At 37.4% G+C, this 14,625-nt stretch overlaps 1 protein-coding gene across 1 annotated transcript in view; it reads left to right on the forward strand.

Annotated features, from left to right (window-relative positions):
- Cep112 (centrosomal protein 112) overlaps positions 1 to 14,625 on the forward strand; it is a 423,208-nt gene that overhangs the window by 187,335 nt on the left and 221,248 nt on the right. Inside the window, exon 20 of the mRNA XM_059272022.1 lies at positions 1,609 to 1,791. Within this exon, the coding sequence (XP_059128005.1) occupies positions 1,609 to 1,791 (183 nt within the window). The remainder of the gene's footprint in view (positions 1 to 1,608; positions 1,792 to 14,625) is intronic.

Raw genomic sequence — 14,625 nt, forward strand, 5'->3', positions numbered from 1 at the left:
TCATACAGTTAGCTGCTGAATATCGGCTCTAATAATGGTCACTTTTTAATTTCTCTCGTCAGTTGGGATTAGTATTATAGTTGTGTGAATCACAGAATAAAACATCTACTTATTTTAAATAATAAAAAACAACATTTTATTTAGTACTTGATATACTTAGTATATATTATAAAAAACACTATTTTTTCTCTTTACTGATAACATTGGAATAATATAGGGGCAAACACCCAAATTTTAAATGAATTCACTAGAATACATCTTTGGTCTCAGATGAAAAAAACGTGTTTTCCATATAATTTATATATTGTAACATACTTATAAGTGGGTATGTTCAAGCATTAGCATACATCTCTTCTAAATAGTATAGCACATTTATAAATGATTATAAATTTATTATTGATTTTCCAACTTAAGTATTTTTAAACATATGTTCTAATCTAAAACAAACTTAATTTATGTTTTGATTCTTGATTTGCAATTAGGAACTGAAAACTTAGAATTTCATAGGAAAATGACTTTTGAGATTTAGTGCTATGTGCATTCCTGGAGAAATGACTGCTATAGCTTTAAGATAAGGTAGTCTGATGATTCATTGCAGGAAACAAGATCGATTTGGAGCAGGCTCCTACTGTTAGCTTTTTTGAAGATGGATTCTCACGCCGAAAATAACACAACATATTCTAAATAACAGCACCCCCTCCCCGAAATCCACCAAAACTGAAGAAAAATCCAAGTGACTGTTCTTAGCAGCTGTGTGGCCTGGAGTTCACTGGGGAAGCTGGCTTCCTGCAGTCCCCTATTCATCACCTGCTTCAAAGACAGCCTGGCTGCCTATAGTTTGCAGGCCAGGTAGGGTGCCATTGTGCACAGTCTGGGAGGATTAGTATCAAAGCTTCGGCAACCAGGCCCTTGGTCTCAGGCTGCCATTCAGTCTAGCAGGGAGAGGCTAAGACTGGCCAAGGTCACAGTCTCCAGTGTGGAGTGGACTGGGAAAGGATCCTGAGAATAGAATGCTTTTTATGAAATCATGGCGCAGGCTTGCGGCACAGCAGGTGTCCTTCTGGAAGACATAACATCTGTTTATGTTGGTATACCGTAGCTGACAGAAAGATAATAGAGCTTTGAAATTTATCATTTTATTTCTAAAAGACAACTGTATATACAATAATCCAGATGCATATTTAGCTCAGATCTTTTATTGGAAAATCATAAAGAGAACTGATCGATTTAATTGTTGCTTTTTACATGTGTATATATTCAAGCAGAAAGCAAAGCGTACTGACTATTAACCGTTTACAACCATTGCTGATCAGCAATACCCAATTCTTGGGGAAGAAATACCTAGCATTCAATGTAAATTTTTTCAGTGTTCAGACATTAGTGTCAACAGATTGCAAAGGATTTCCTGAATGTGACAAGTGTCTTGAATATTAGGAGTTTTAGATAAAATGTTCCCCATTAAATGAAGGTATTTTAAGGGTGAGGTAATAATGACGCAAAAATAAAATTTTCAACTTGGACAAATTAGAGAAAAATTAAGCTGTACATGAGTTGTCATGACGACAAGGATGTTCTGTTGATGAACTGTCCTCCTCATTGTCCAATCAGATAGTAGAGCTGAAGCTGGAGCATGAACAGGAGAAGACGCACCTATTACAGCAGCATAACGCAGAGAAGGATAGCCTAGTCCGAGACCATGAACGGGAAATTGAAAACCTGGAGAAACAGCTTCGCGCTGCCAATATGGAGCACAAAAATCAAATTCAAGAGTCCAAGAAACGAGATGCACAGGTAATTATCAATAATATTTGTTAAAACGGGTGTCTATCTTTAAAAAGTCATCAGCGTTTCATGTTTTCTTCTTCTTCTTCTTGATGCACGCTGTTTGATCATTTGCAAAACTGACATATAAATGTGATTTTTTTTGTTTTCTCCCCCCTGCCCACCCCCCTGTTTGGAGGATGAATAAGGCTTTAACTACAGAAACCACAGGTAGCCAGATTAAAAATCCCATGGCGCGCTATAACTTGGTCCCTTTTTTATAATCGTGTCTCAGTTCCTTTCATGATTTTTTTTAAAAGGTATGCCCCTTACCCCTCCCCTCAGCCTTAGAAAATCCCTAAGAAATATATTAGCCTCACCCCTGGCTTTTTGTTTTAATCTCTGAAGGCAATCAAGCAGCTGCTTTAATATTTGCTTTCTTGCCTATTGTTGCTTTTTTTCCATGAGACTCTATGTTTGATTAGCTTACTTGGATGGTAATTGATAAAAATGACTCCAGAGAAGGGCTATTTCCCATCAGGTCTGTTGCTTTTTCCTGCATGCACACACACACATGCCTCCTAGCCTCCATCTCTGTAGTCCCTGTTGGAAGCCATTTGGCAGAATAACCCCCAGCTGTGGTAGCATTTGACTCTTCAAACTTATGGATGAAATGTGCACTGTCAGCATGGAAAATTATCTTTATAAATTTCAGATGAAAAAAATCGTATTGGGTATGTATCTTTGTGGTACAATACATTCTTTAGGGTATATATTATCAAGGGCCTTTAGTATATCCTCTTGAGCAGATTGCTGTGAAATTTTATTAAAGAAAAATTTAAGAGCAATTGACAACAATAAAAAGATAATTTTCTTTTCTAATAAAACCATATCATCTACTAGGTCTAAAGACCTCTTTTGCCATTGAAACCCAAGCATGCTAAACACACCACAGATAAGCCTTGGTTATCCTTCCTTCTAAAATAATATAATTTCCAAATAGCAAAATAAATCTTCTGTTGTGGTATGTGTTTAAGCCATTTTGTAATTACCTAAACATCAAAACATTCCTAATTAAAGAAGATGTTAATTTTTGAGTGGCGAGCGAGTGGCGGTAAGGCAAAGCATGGGACTTGGTTGTTTTTCATTTGACCTTGGTTTGTCTTTTATTTCAGAGTAACTGGTGCAATAGGAGTATAGTTGGTGCAGATTTTCTGTCAATAATATCTGTTTATGGGAAAGTATGCTTTGATTGTTTTATGGTTATATGCTTACTAGAAAGTGATTAGTGTAGTACGCATGGCCCCAAAATAATCATATGGTTTCTAACAATATTCATTGTATTTTTGCTAATAACCTTGTTAGAACCTTTAGAAAATATATGCTGTTCTTTTAATTTTCAGTCACATGATTTTTTTTAAAGAATATTTTCGAACATATTCTTCATATGTAATGTTAACCTTACCATTGTCTCCCCATAAGGGACTTGAGGTCTGGGTCAGTGTAGGATCTGTTTGCATAGAAAAATCACATAATAGATACAATAAAATCCATTAGTTTGCTTAAATGCCCACTATTTTGGTGCTATGGTAGAAAGCCGACACACTGGAGGCCAAATTTATAGGAAATCTTTGTGATTTTGCATATGCCGTATCTGCCATGTAGGGTGCGGTCCATCTGATCATAACAAAAGGGAAATTTTAGAACTGTTATATGTAATTCAACCACAGGAATGGTCCAATATGGCTGTTCCCTGGGTTTATGCTCAGCACAGTATTAACTATGAAGACTCTGTGACATCTTCAGATGCTTTGGTTTAGGAGATCTCTCATATTTTGTGTCTTTCTTAGAGCGTTTTACTAATTGGGATTGCTGTCATGGGAGTGCCAGTAAGCAATGCAAACTCGGACTCCATTCATTCCTAAGCAAAATGAAAATAACTTGGTACACATTGTTACCTAGTTGTGTTTGGAGAACACAATTTTAAAGAACTTTTATTAGTAACTACATTTTAAAATTTTTATCATGCGTAACCAAAATACTAATAATTTGTGTCTATGGTGATTCACTGAGGATATTAACTCAGTTTCCTTCAGGTAGCTCCTAAATTTTTATATTATATCTTTTCATGATTGTGACCTAAAAATTTAATGTATTATACCTTTGAAGTACTGAATTCCATTCACAAATTAGAAATACACATAATAGCTTGGTGTTTTTCAAAATAGATTAAAAATTACCGTGATGTTTGATGCAGAAAAAAAACCACATATATCTTAGGTGTTACATTGTATATTTTTTTATTTCCGGAAAGATTTGATTTTCAGTTAACATTTGGCTCATCCACTTTAGCATTGGAGGCCATTTTGTAAGAAAGACTATCTTCAGTCCTTAGCTACAGAGCAGCACTGCAGTGTCTGTTTTGGATAGCGTGGCTTTGTTCGCTGCTCTCTTCGTCCATCAGCCCCTGATAATGAGGATAACAGTCAAACTAAGTCATTTCAGCTTCTTCCAGATATGTAGTGTATTATATGCTGAAAGACAACCATTACTGTGTAGTTTCCCTTTGCAATGTGAGTCTTGCCAACTAGAACTTCCTCTTGGTGAATATGATTATAATTATAACAAATTAGATTTTATCCTCGTTATTCCCCTTTTCTAAGATAATGATAGCACCCATAATACATCTAAGGACAGTTAGCCACTGCCCTCATTTATTAACTAATTATTCTATGTTTTATTTTTCCATACTTTTTAGCAACAGGATATTTTATTGTGTGATAATTATATTTGCTAAAATGCACATTGTTTAACATGTTCAGTCTGGGTCTGTCTGAGATCATATTTTAGAAAAAATAACCAGGTTGATAGAAATCAACACATGTAGAAATCCTTGATTTTCTCAAATATTGTTTATTTACCAATACTCTCTTAATGAAATTGAAGAATGATTTAATTGATTCAATCACATTTTAATATAAAGAAAATTTATAAATATCATCTTACAAAGCTTTGTCTAGTATGGCAGTTCTATATGTAATTCTTATTTTGCTTTTGTATTGTCACACTATGAATTTATTATGTTGAATTGGAAGAAATATAAAATATAAGTTTCCTTAACTTGGGGTGGTCAGTTGTCAGTTTAGGATGATGAACCTTTTCGAGATTTCTTGTTCTTATCTGTGCATGGCCTGAATGAGAAGTGTATGTGAATACCAAAAGACAGTTTTGTGGAGCCTTTGTGACGCACCCCAGAGGTGATGTCACCACCTTAGGAGGTCTATATGACCTGTTGCAGGATAAACAGATCAAGGAGTCAGGGAACCTGCTAGCCACTGTGAGCCCTCCTCAGGACAGCATCCTTGGAGAAAGTTATTAGCAATGTCCACAAATATGTTAGACCTATCACTTACATGTGCACTAGGGATTTTGCATAATATTGGCATATTGAATGTCTTTAATATCTTAAATGGACAGTCATGATTCTAATCATTATCAAACAACTTTTGCATAGTAAGTAGATAAATCAACTTAATTTTGCTTTATTCACTTTAAGAAGCTGTACCTATTGCACATTCTAAAATGTTAAATTTATAGACCTTTACTTTAAAAACTTTTCTGAGAAGATATTTATACTTTTAAAAATTGTGTTCTAACAACATTGTATTTTCTATTAATTTTCATATATGAGCACAATCTATAAATTCCCATTTATAATTTGGATTTGTGTACTGCAATGAATTAAGCATTACTGTAACTCTTTGAAGGTTTTCAAAGGGTTAATTGAACAATATGTGTAATCCAATCATTACTGGTGCACCTACTTGTGGACACAGTCTTTAGGCTTAGATAGCATTTCTCTATCAAAAATGTTTGACTTTTCTTTGTATATCTAATACTTTCAAAAATGGCTAAAGGCAACATTTTATAGTAACTTCATACTTTATGATCAAAAATAATAATTAAGCTCTAGATGATGTTAGTCACATAGAACATCGACACTTGTAAAAGTTTTTGTAGGTAGTGTGAGGTTAGCCTGTGAGTTTGCTAGAAGCCAAGGCAAGAAGGGAAGTGACATGTGTGATTCTAATTACAATGAGACAAGCCATAATTTTTCTCCCTAATTCTCATGTTGGTATAAATTTATGATATGGGACTGAATATAAAGAATGGTGACATAAAACTGATAATGTTTTCTGTATATTAAACATTTTCAAATATCAGATGGAGAAATGTTAGAATCTTTGAGCATTTTCACAAAATGTAAGTAATATTCTCTATATTGCATAGAGAAGATATTTATACTTTTAAATATTTTAAATTGTGTTCTAACAACGTTGTATTTTCTATTAATTTTCATATATGAGCACAATCATATATGAGCACTTAAAAATGAGCCTAAATTTCATTTTAATTTATTAAGAATATTATTTTTCTCAAATCAGAGAACAAAGCTACTTTAAGAGATCTAAATTTTGAGACATTATAAATCATATGAAAGGACATTTTGAGTGACAAATCTATCAAATTCTAGCACTGTCACTGTCACTGAATTCTAGTAAAATATTTTGAAGTAACAATTTAAACATGGCTGAGTCTGTAAGTAGGTTAGAAGTTATCTAATTTTCAAATGCTTTTCTATTTTGCATTATATTCTGTTCTCTGAATTGACTGTACAAAACTATTAGGGAGTAAAATCAAATGGTAATCCATTCCAGGAATAAAAGATATTTATATCTGTGCTAAAATGACCAAAGTATTTCATCATCAGTATCTATTGTTGTTTCCATATTCTAAAAGTGTAAAGATTTTTAGTTCTTTGGGTCACACCAAACTAATTGCTTAGAAAACCCAAGCTATGTGACTCTTTATTTCCCTAACTTAATGAGGCAGCTGCCAAACTGTCACCCTGCCTGTTCTTCACCTCCTCCTCTAGAGACAGTCACACCAGAGTGGCTGCCTGGTGCTCCAGCTGTGTACACACCACACTTGGATAGTTGTCCCTGACATACCCAGCTATTTGTATTATAGGGAAAGTAGAGGAGAAGTAAGTGTGTTTAAGTGTTAAGAGGATTTGGGGGCAGTGTAGGAAGTTATTTCCAGGCACTAGAAGGCTTGGCGGGGGGGGGGGGGGGGAGGACTTTTCACATTTCACTTTAATTTTCAAAAGGAAAACAGGACTTTTGGGGAAGCTATCTGATAAAACTCATTACAACGATCTGCTGCTTTCGATTTTGTCATTATCTAACTGCCCTATTTCTCTGTACTTTTAAAGCATAAGTAGAGATTTCCTAACTTTTTTAAAAAGCCTGTGGGGAAAATTCCATATTTTTCTAATGCCATCCTAGATCATATAGATTTTTCCAAGTAAAAGTGGTGGGAAATCCCCCTTATATTTTGACATAGATATGCTGATGGTAAGATCTCATTTTATTTGTATCTAACAGTGGTTTCTTTTACAGGGATTTTAATAATATGTTTGTGTTAGTTATATGTTATACAAATTAAAATGTATAGCTATTATTATGAATTTAATGAGGCAGAAATATAAGTGGGTGTCATTTCAAGTAAAGATAAAGCTTACAATTTTTAAAGATTTCCATATTTTTTTTCCATTATAATTCTAAAATTGTTCGCCTTACAAAGTACAAACATAAATGAGTCATCTTAATCTTCATCATGGAAAGGGGAAGTCTAAGCAAAATTACAAGCTTAAACAAGTAATTTATTTTTCTAAGAATTATCCATTCCTAGAAGAATTATACAGTGTATCTGTAGTTCTGTGCACATTTTTAAAATGGGTTAGTTACCATGGAAACCACATGCTATGGTATGTGGTCCACTTTTAGATAAAGAATATTCATTTAAAGAGAAATCTTCTAAATAAGAATGTATAAAGTATTCCTTTTGAATTAACAACCTTGTATCAACTAATAATGACTGCTTTAAAAATCTTTCCTTTGTTCTCATTATACTTAATGGGTTTCTTTGGAAATATTAAAATTGTTCTTGAAAAAGAGTTAATTAAATGTATTAAACTGGAGACAGTTTAAATACAGAGTAGAACAGGATCCCTCTGTAGTGGCAAAACAGTTCAACAAGGAAGCAGAGGTCATTGAATATAGGTTGTTCTACCACACACACGAAGGCATTATTCATAGCTGATGTCTTAAGTGCCCAATAATAATAATATAGTCAGGTTAGGTCAGCTAGAGATAACCACATTTTAATTATTTCAGTTTGTAGATAAGGACCTTGGGATTCAAGGACATCACCTTGTCCAAAGTCATAGAACTAGCAAACAGGGCTCCTTACTCTTAATTCAATGTTTGTTTGTTTTATGTCAGAACATCCTCAAAAAAAAGTTTCTGAAAAGATTTGGACATGACAAAAAATGCACAGGCTTGTACATGAAGCCTTCTCCAGCCTGGGAGAGACTCCTGGCCTTTGTCTGCCATGTTGAGACTCTGAGCACTTGGAGTTTACATTTCTTTCAGTGACAGCCCTCCTCAGTGTTGCTGGAAAGTCCTAATGGACTAAGGCTGTTGGCCTCCACTGGCTGTCCACTGCAGTGAGTCTCTCTGCCTGTGTGTGCAGAACACTGCCGTAGGGAAGTGCCACTAGTTATCTCTAGTGCAGCGGTCTTGCTCCTCACCTCTGTCTCAGTGAGATCACTGTGGGTGAATGTCTTTTTCCTTGATGTCTCAGAAAAGCCAGTTTTGGATTCCTGACCCCATCAGTTCTGTAAGGGACATCCCTGAGGTCTTCATTTGTAGAGTTGAGGTAATTTTTCATGACAGAGAAGTTGAAGCCAGAGTGCAAGAAATGATTGGCAAAATGATGATATCATCAATGTTCAAAGCACTGGCAAATGGGAGCTTATTAAGCTGTCATTGGGTTCTATTCTGAACTAATTGGAATCATGCCTGGTTGCATGATATGAATGATATTTAACAACTGAGCCATTTTTATGACAAAAATGACAGAAATTGATGTAAAGGAGAACTTATACTCATTTGAAGAGGAAAGCAGGGCACTGCAGGAAAATTATGCTCCTTCTTTCAAACTAGTTTAATGTTTCATACAGAAAGTATTTGAGAAAATAGTTTCCTCAGTAGAACCTTGTTAAACAATAAAAAAGGTCTTATTAAACCTAAAGTACTGAAATCAGTATTAATGAGTTGAAATTTGAAGATTTGAAACTAACAGTAAACTACAATTTTTAAAAGTTCACTTGTTTTAATAATTATTCAATTTGCTGAACCTTCTAATATTTTTAGATATTTGTATATTAAACAATTGGAAAAAGTGATAAGAAATTAGAAAATATTAACAATTAGTCTTCTAGGGTTTGACCATGTGTTATTTTTCTAGTTCATTTGTATTTTTCCCCTTAGATTTAAAATCAAAGCCTAAATGTATTTATAATATTTGAATATGAAGTAATGGTATTTCAGAGAATAAAGTCTGAGTCACTAAGAAGATGAATCTAGGTCTTTTTCCTTGTTTGTAGGGATAGTTGTAGTGTAGCAGCACTCTCTAGACATGTGTGTGCATCTTCCCAGTAGTACAGTGGCGGTGGCACATGCCTTTAGTCCCAGTACTCTGGAGACAGAGGCAGGTGGATCTCTGTGAGTTCAAGCCCAGCTTGGTCTACAGAGTGAGCTCCAGGACAGCTGGGGCTACACAGACGAATTCTGTCTTGAAAACAACAACAAAAATACAGTGACCTCTGAATGAAAAGGAGATTTCAGAGAGCAGGGAGCCCACAGTGTGTCCAGGCCCAATCCCAGAACAAGTGAATTTTCCAGTAGGAAAATTTGGAAGTTACAAATCTTTGAAAAGTTTAAAACAAATTAGGTAATTTGTTTATCTTAATGTCTTATATTAGTGTAGCTAGAGTTTTCCTGCCTGGCCCACCTCAGGACAAATCTCTCTCACCTGCTAGACCCACAGCCGCTCAGACCTGACCAAGTAAACACAGAGACTTATATTGGTTACAAACTGTATGGCTGTGGCAGGCTTCTTGCTAACTGTTCTTACAGCTTAAATTAATCCATTTTTATAAATCTATACCTTGCCACGTGGCTTGTGGCTTACCGGTACTTTACATCTTCCTTGTCCTGATGGCGGCTGGCAGTGCCTCTCCCACCCAGCTTCCTGTTCTCTCAATTCTCCTCTCTGTTAGTCCCGCCTATACTTCCTGCCTGGCCACTGGCCAATCAGTGATTTATTTATTGACCAATCAGAGCAACACAATTGACATACAGACCATCCCACAGCATATTAGCAATTATTATTTATCTTATTTGTTTTAGTATTTCCAAAGCTGCAATTTAATATGCAAAATGTATGTGTTCATTAATGTTGTCTGAAAAAACAAATACTTGAAATGTGAATATTATATGCACTTATTGGGCAAATGATTTGATAGCTCCAGATATAGCCAGGCTGGGATATACAGTAAGAAAAGTAGAGGACAAGGCTTGAAGACTTTTTGTTCCTCAGTTCCTTAGATTACTGCATAAGATGGCATTTGATAAAAGCTGCAGATTTAAAATGTGGGGTGTTCTACACTTCATATTATAGTCAGCCCAACTAACTGTGCAGATGTTTCAATTTTTGGGTAAAACATGGAACACCTTTCTAGTGGCATGCAAGAAAAAAAATCATCACCAATACTGTGGATGCTTTTTTCTTTATTTTTGAGAATTTCCAATCATATATATAATGAAATATGATCATATATCATTTCTTCCCTCCAACTTCCAGCATGTACACCCAGCACATCCCCTCCCAACAACACATCATATATGTATATATTACGCTGTGTATATATACATAAACATACATACACTAATTCCAGTTAGTGCTGCCCATACGTGTATGGGTGTATGGCCATCCACTGGAACATGGGAAACCTACCAGTAGCTACACCCTCAAAGAATGACTTTCCCGCCTCTAGAAACAATACACTGCCAATATCTCCTCAGTAAGGGGTGGTGACTAGAGAACATGTACTCCACCTATGCTGGGATTTTGGCTGTCTTGATCTTGTATAGTTCTTGTGTAGGTAACCACTGTTGTTGTGAGTTCAGGATTACAATACCCTTGTCCAAAAGACAGCATTACATAGCACTCGCCCCAGCCTTCAGTTCCTTCTGCCTCCTTTCCCATGATGTTCCCAAACCTTGGTGGTGGCGTTGATATGGATGTCCTGTGAGAGGCTGAGCTCTAGGGATCTTGTTCTCAACATTTTGACTAGATAGTCATCTCTCCATTGATTGCTGTTCCTACACAAAGAAGCTGCTCTGACAGAGGTTGTGACAATCCCAGGGTTTGTGTTTATAAGTATGTCAAACCACTTGACAATTTGACCACTTAGCAAAGCCCAGCCTTCGGCTTTTGACCAGGATTACAGTGCCAGGCATTAAATGCCGCCCTAGCAGGCCTCACATCTGATCAATTAGTGGTTAATTATCCCATAGCAGTTGTGCCGCCGTTATCCCAGGCGACAGTCTTGCCTGGCATGTTGGTATTGCAGTATGAAGGGTCCAGTGCTGGGTGAGTCCACTGATGTCTTTTCTCCCCTAGCAGCCTGCAAAGCACTGTGAAAGCTAAATAGTTTAATTCAGAAATATGAAGAGTACGTCTTCCCAAAATTTTAGTCATTATCTATCCCTAGTTCTCTTAGAAACCACATTAGTATGGATTCATATTGAAAATATGAAGTCCCAATAAAAGCTATAGAATTATCACTCCTCAAAGAATAGTACCTCAAGTTTATTTCTATATAAGTTTTTTATATATACATTAGCCAAAATTATGAATATAGAATTTTCCTTTGGCATCAACGTTATTAATTATCCTCCTAAGATTTTTTTCATTCTCTGCTCTGCCAGGCCTTAGGCTTGGTGTGATAGTGAGTTTGAGACTGGGTGACTAAGTGGAGCGGAGCTCATGATGATGATAGTCTCATTAAGGCAATGTCATAGAGACAGTAGATAAGGCAGTGAGGGAGAGTGGAGAGACCTGGAGCTATGGTTTGATGTGTCACTAGTTATGTGGACATATAGGGCTAATGTTCAAAAGAAAGTTCTCCATCACCATTAGAAATAGATTGGGGTCACAAGCACGGATTGTTATGGATCCCAGTGTGATAGAGGCAGAAGAGAATCAGGAGATAACAGTGTGTAAAGAGGTGAGAAATAGAAAGAGAGGAAATGTCAAGAGAGAGAGAGAGAACCTAGAGCAAATAATTACTAAACTGTAAATTCCTGCCTGACACCTAGATTGATGTGGGAATTTGAAATGGACACTTTTTTTTTTTGGTTTTTCGAGACAGGGTTTCTCTGTGTAGCTTTGCGCCTTTCCTGGAACTCGCTTTGTAGACCAGGCTGGCCTCGAACTCACAGAGATCCGCCTGCCTCTGCCTCCCGAGTGCTGGGATTAAAGGCATGCACCACCACCGCCTGGCTTAAAATGGACACATTTTTAAACAACCTTCCCCATAGTAGGTTATTTATTTCCAAACTGTAAACTGTGGGTGTAGAACAGAAGTAGACTACTGTACCAGATGAGAAGCAGCCTATGAAGACTGATGCTGCCTCCCATAATTCTGCAGGTAGACATGGATTGAGAGATTAAGGAGTCCTCTAAGGAGCCATGAAGCAAAGCTCATGAGTGAAGCAACCTGGGCCATTAGTGACTGAGTAGGCGATGGATTGCAGGTAGGCATGTTAGTGGTGTAGGGAGCATTGTGAACACCCCACCCAACCTCCCCAGTCCCACTGTTGCTTTGAAAAGCAGTAAGTCTTCAGGGCCACAGGAAACTTTGCTCAAGTTAATAGCAAGAAAGGCTTTACATCTCCCCTGAATGAATGTGGTTGACCGCCAGAATCACCCAGTAAAGTACAAATTCACTTCTAGCAGGCTTTTCTTGCATATCCCTTCACACAAGAGTTTGAGGAGCCAAGGCCAGGGGAAGAACATCCAGCACAAGCTTAGAGGTGCTGAGGTCAGCACAGGCTGGGTGGAAGCCCTTCTGTGAGGGTCCTTGCCAGGCAATTTAGCAAGCGGAGGAAGCATTACAAATGAGATAATGGCTACTCCATCGTAATCTCTCTGCATTTCTAGTCAGATAATAGAGCAGGCCTTACAGAATTGGGGAAGTCCTCATTGAAGTAAAAATCTGAACATTGAACTGGGAATGAGAATAAACGATTGCTGAGGCCATGTTTAACATTTTTTTTAAAATTAAATTCTTCTCATAAGCTGAAACCCATTATACTAGAAAATAGAGCTAGGTGGGTGAGAAGAGAAAAAAAGGAGAAGGCCGAGGGATTTGCAGAGTGATCATCTCCAGTAGCATGCCAACTGGAGCTTTGTCCAGAGGCTTGGGCATCTGGAGATGGGTGTCAGGGAGGCCAGTAGTAGGGAAGTGCAGACAAGACAGGAGATGCTTTAAGGAAGCTTACTCAGTTTGAAGTTGTCACCAAGGCTAATCACCAGTCACCTAGACACATGGAAGAAGAAACAGGCCCTTGGGAAAATCAACCTCAAATTTTCCCTATCACAGAAAACTTGCGGGGGGGGGGTGCGGGGGGGTAGGTGGGAAGCTGCTTGATCAACTGCTTAAGGGCTAAGCAGTAGGCTTTCCGTTCCCTCGGGTTGTAACACACTGATTCAGCTCTCTAGCTCTTGAGTCTGCAGCTTCATTCTGCTCGAGAATGCTAGTCCCTCTGCTGTGCCCCAGTCCCTACCCTGGCACCCTGTCTGCAGAATAGCTGCCCTGAGTGTCATTGCAGGGCTTGGCTGTCAAAGCCAAGGTTGTGTACTGTAGGGTTTGCCTAGCTATAGCTATGTGGGATTCTAGCAGAAACAATGATAGTGTTCACAAATTGCCAGTTGTGGGGCCATGGGAAATTTCAACATCTGCTTTATAAAGATGAATATTTTCATTAAAATATGATATTGTTATATATAGAAATACAACCATTTTCCATTTCAAATGGCCTAATTTTTTCCTGTACATATTTAGCTTGAGAATGGGAATTGAGCATATACAATATGTTCAACCCTGTCCCACGTGTTCTGGGAGGAGGTACTGTGATCTCAGTCTTCACAGATGGGAAGACAAGTCCAAACAGTTGTTCGTATATGAAAAGATAGGATTTGAACCCAAATCCACCTGACGGCAACACCCAGGAACTCTTTCTCACCTGCACAGCCTTGTGGATATAAATTACAGGCATTCCCATTGGTGGGAGATGTTTCTGCTACACTCACTAGAGGTTTGTGGCTAACCTTCATAAATATTATGAGGGCAATTTTACAGAACAAATCCAATTGCCATGTCAGAACCCTATAGATGAGTGGATGCTCAAAGCCCTCCTCCTCCCCAAATGTTAGTAGAGTGTTCATCAGCATCTCACTCTCAGAGTTACAGCTCTTTCTTTGTAAGTAGGCAGTAAGGTCACATTGTAGTTGCGGCTGCAGTGTTTTCTCCTGTGCGCCTCTGTCTCCTCAGAACCCCAAGGCAGCCCGTGGTTGTTTAGATTGAGCTCTGGAATGCTTTTAAACATTAATTTGCTTTGACATGACTTGGTGCACAAATTAATTATTCAGGCACATATTGTTCCGAGTGCATGAAAAGAACGAAGCTGTGGTGGAACACATCCCAACTACCACATGTGCACTGTAATGTTACAATCAATCCGACTGTTAAAGAACAAAAGCTGGCAGCAATAGCCACTCTGAATTGAGCCAGTCCCACAAAATTAGCATAAATATGTGAAGCAATCAGAAGAGTTTGGGACTTCCTAGAGCAAAGTGTCCTTATTCTTATCTAGTTCTGAAAGAATG

This window comes from Peromyscus eremicus, chromosome 8a (genome assembly GCF_949786415.1).
Source record: "Peromyscus eremicus chromosome 8a, PerEre_H2_v1, whole genome shotgun sequence".
NCBI lineage: Eukaryota > Metazoa > Chordata > Mammalia > Rodentia > Cricetidae > Peromyscus > Peromyscus eremicus.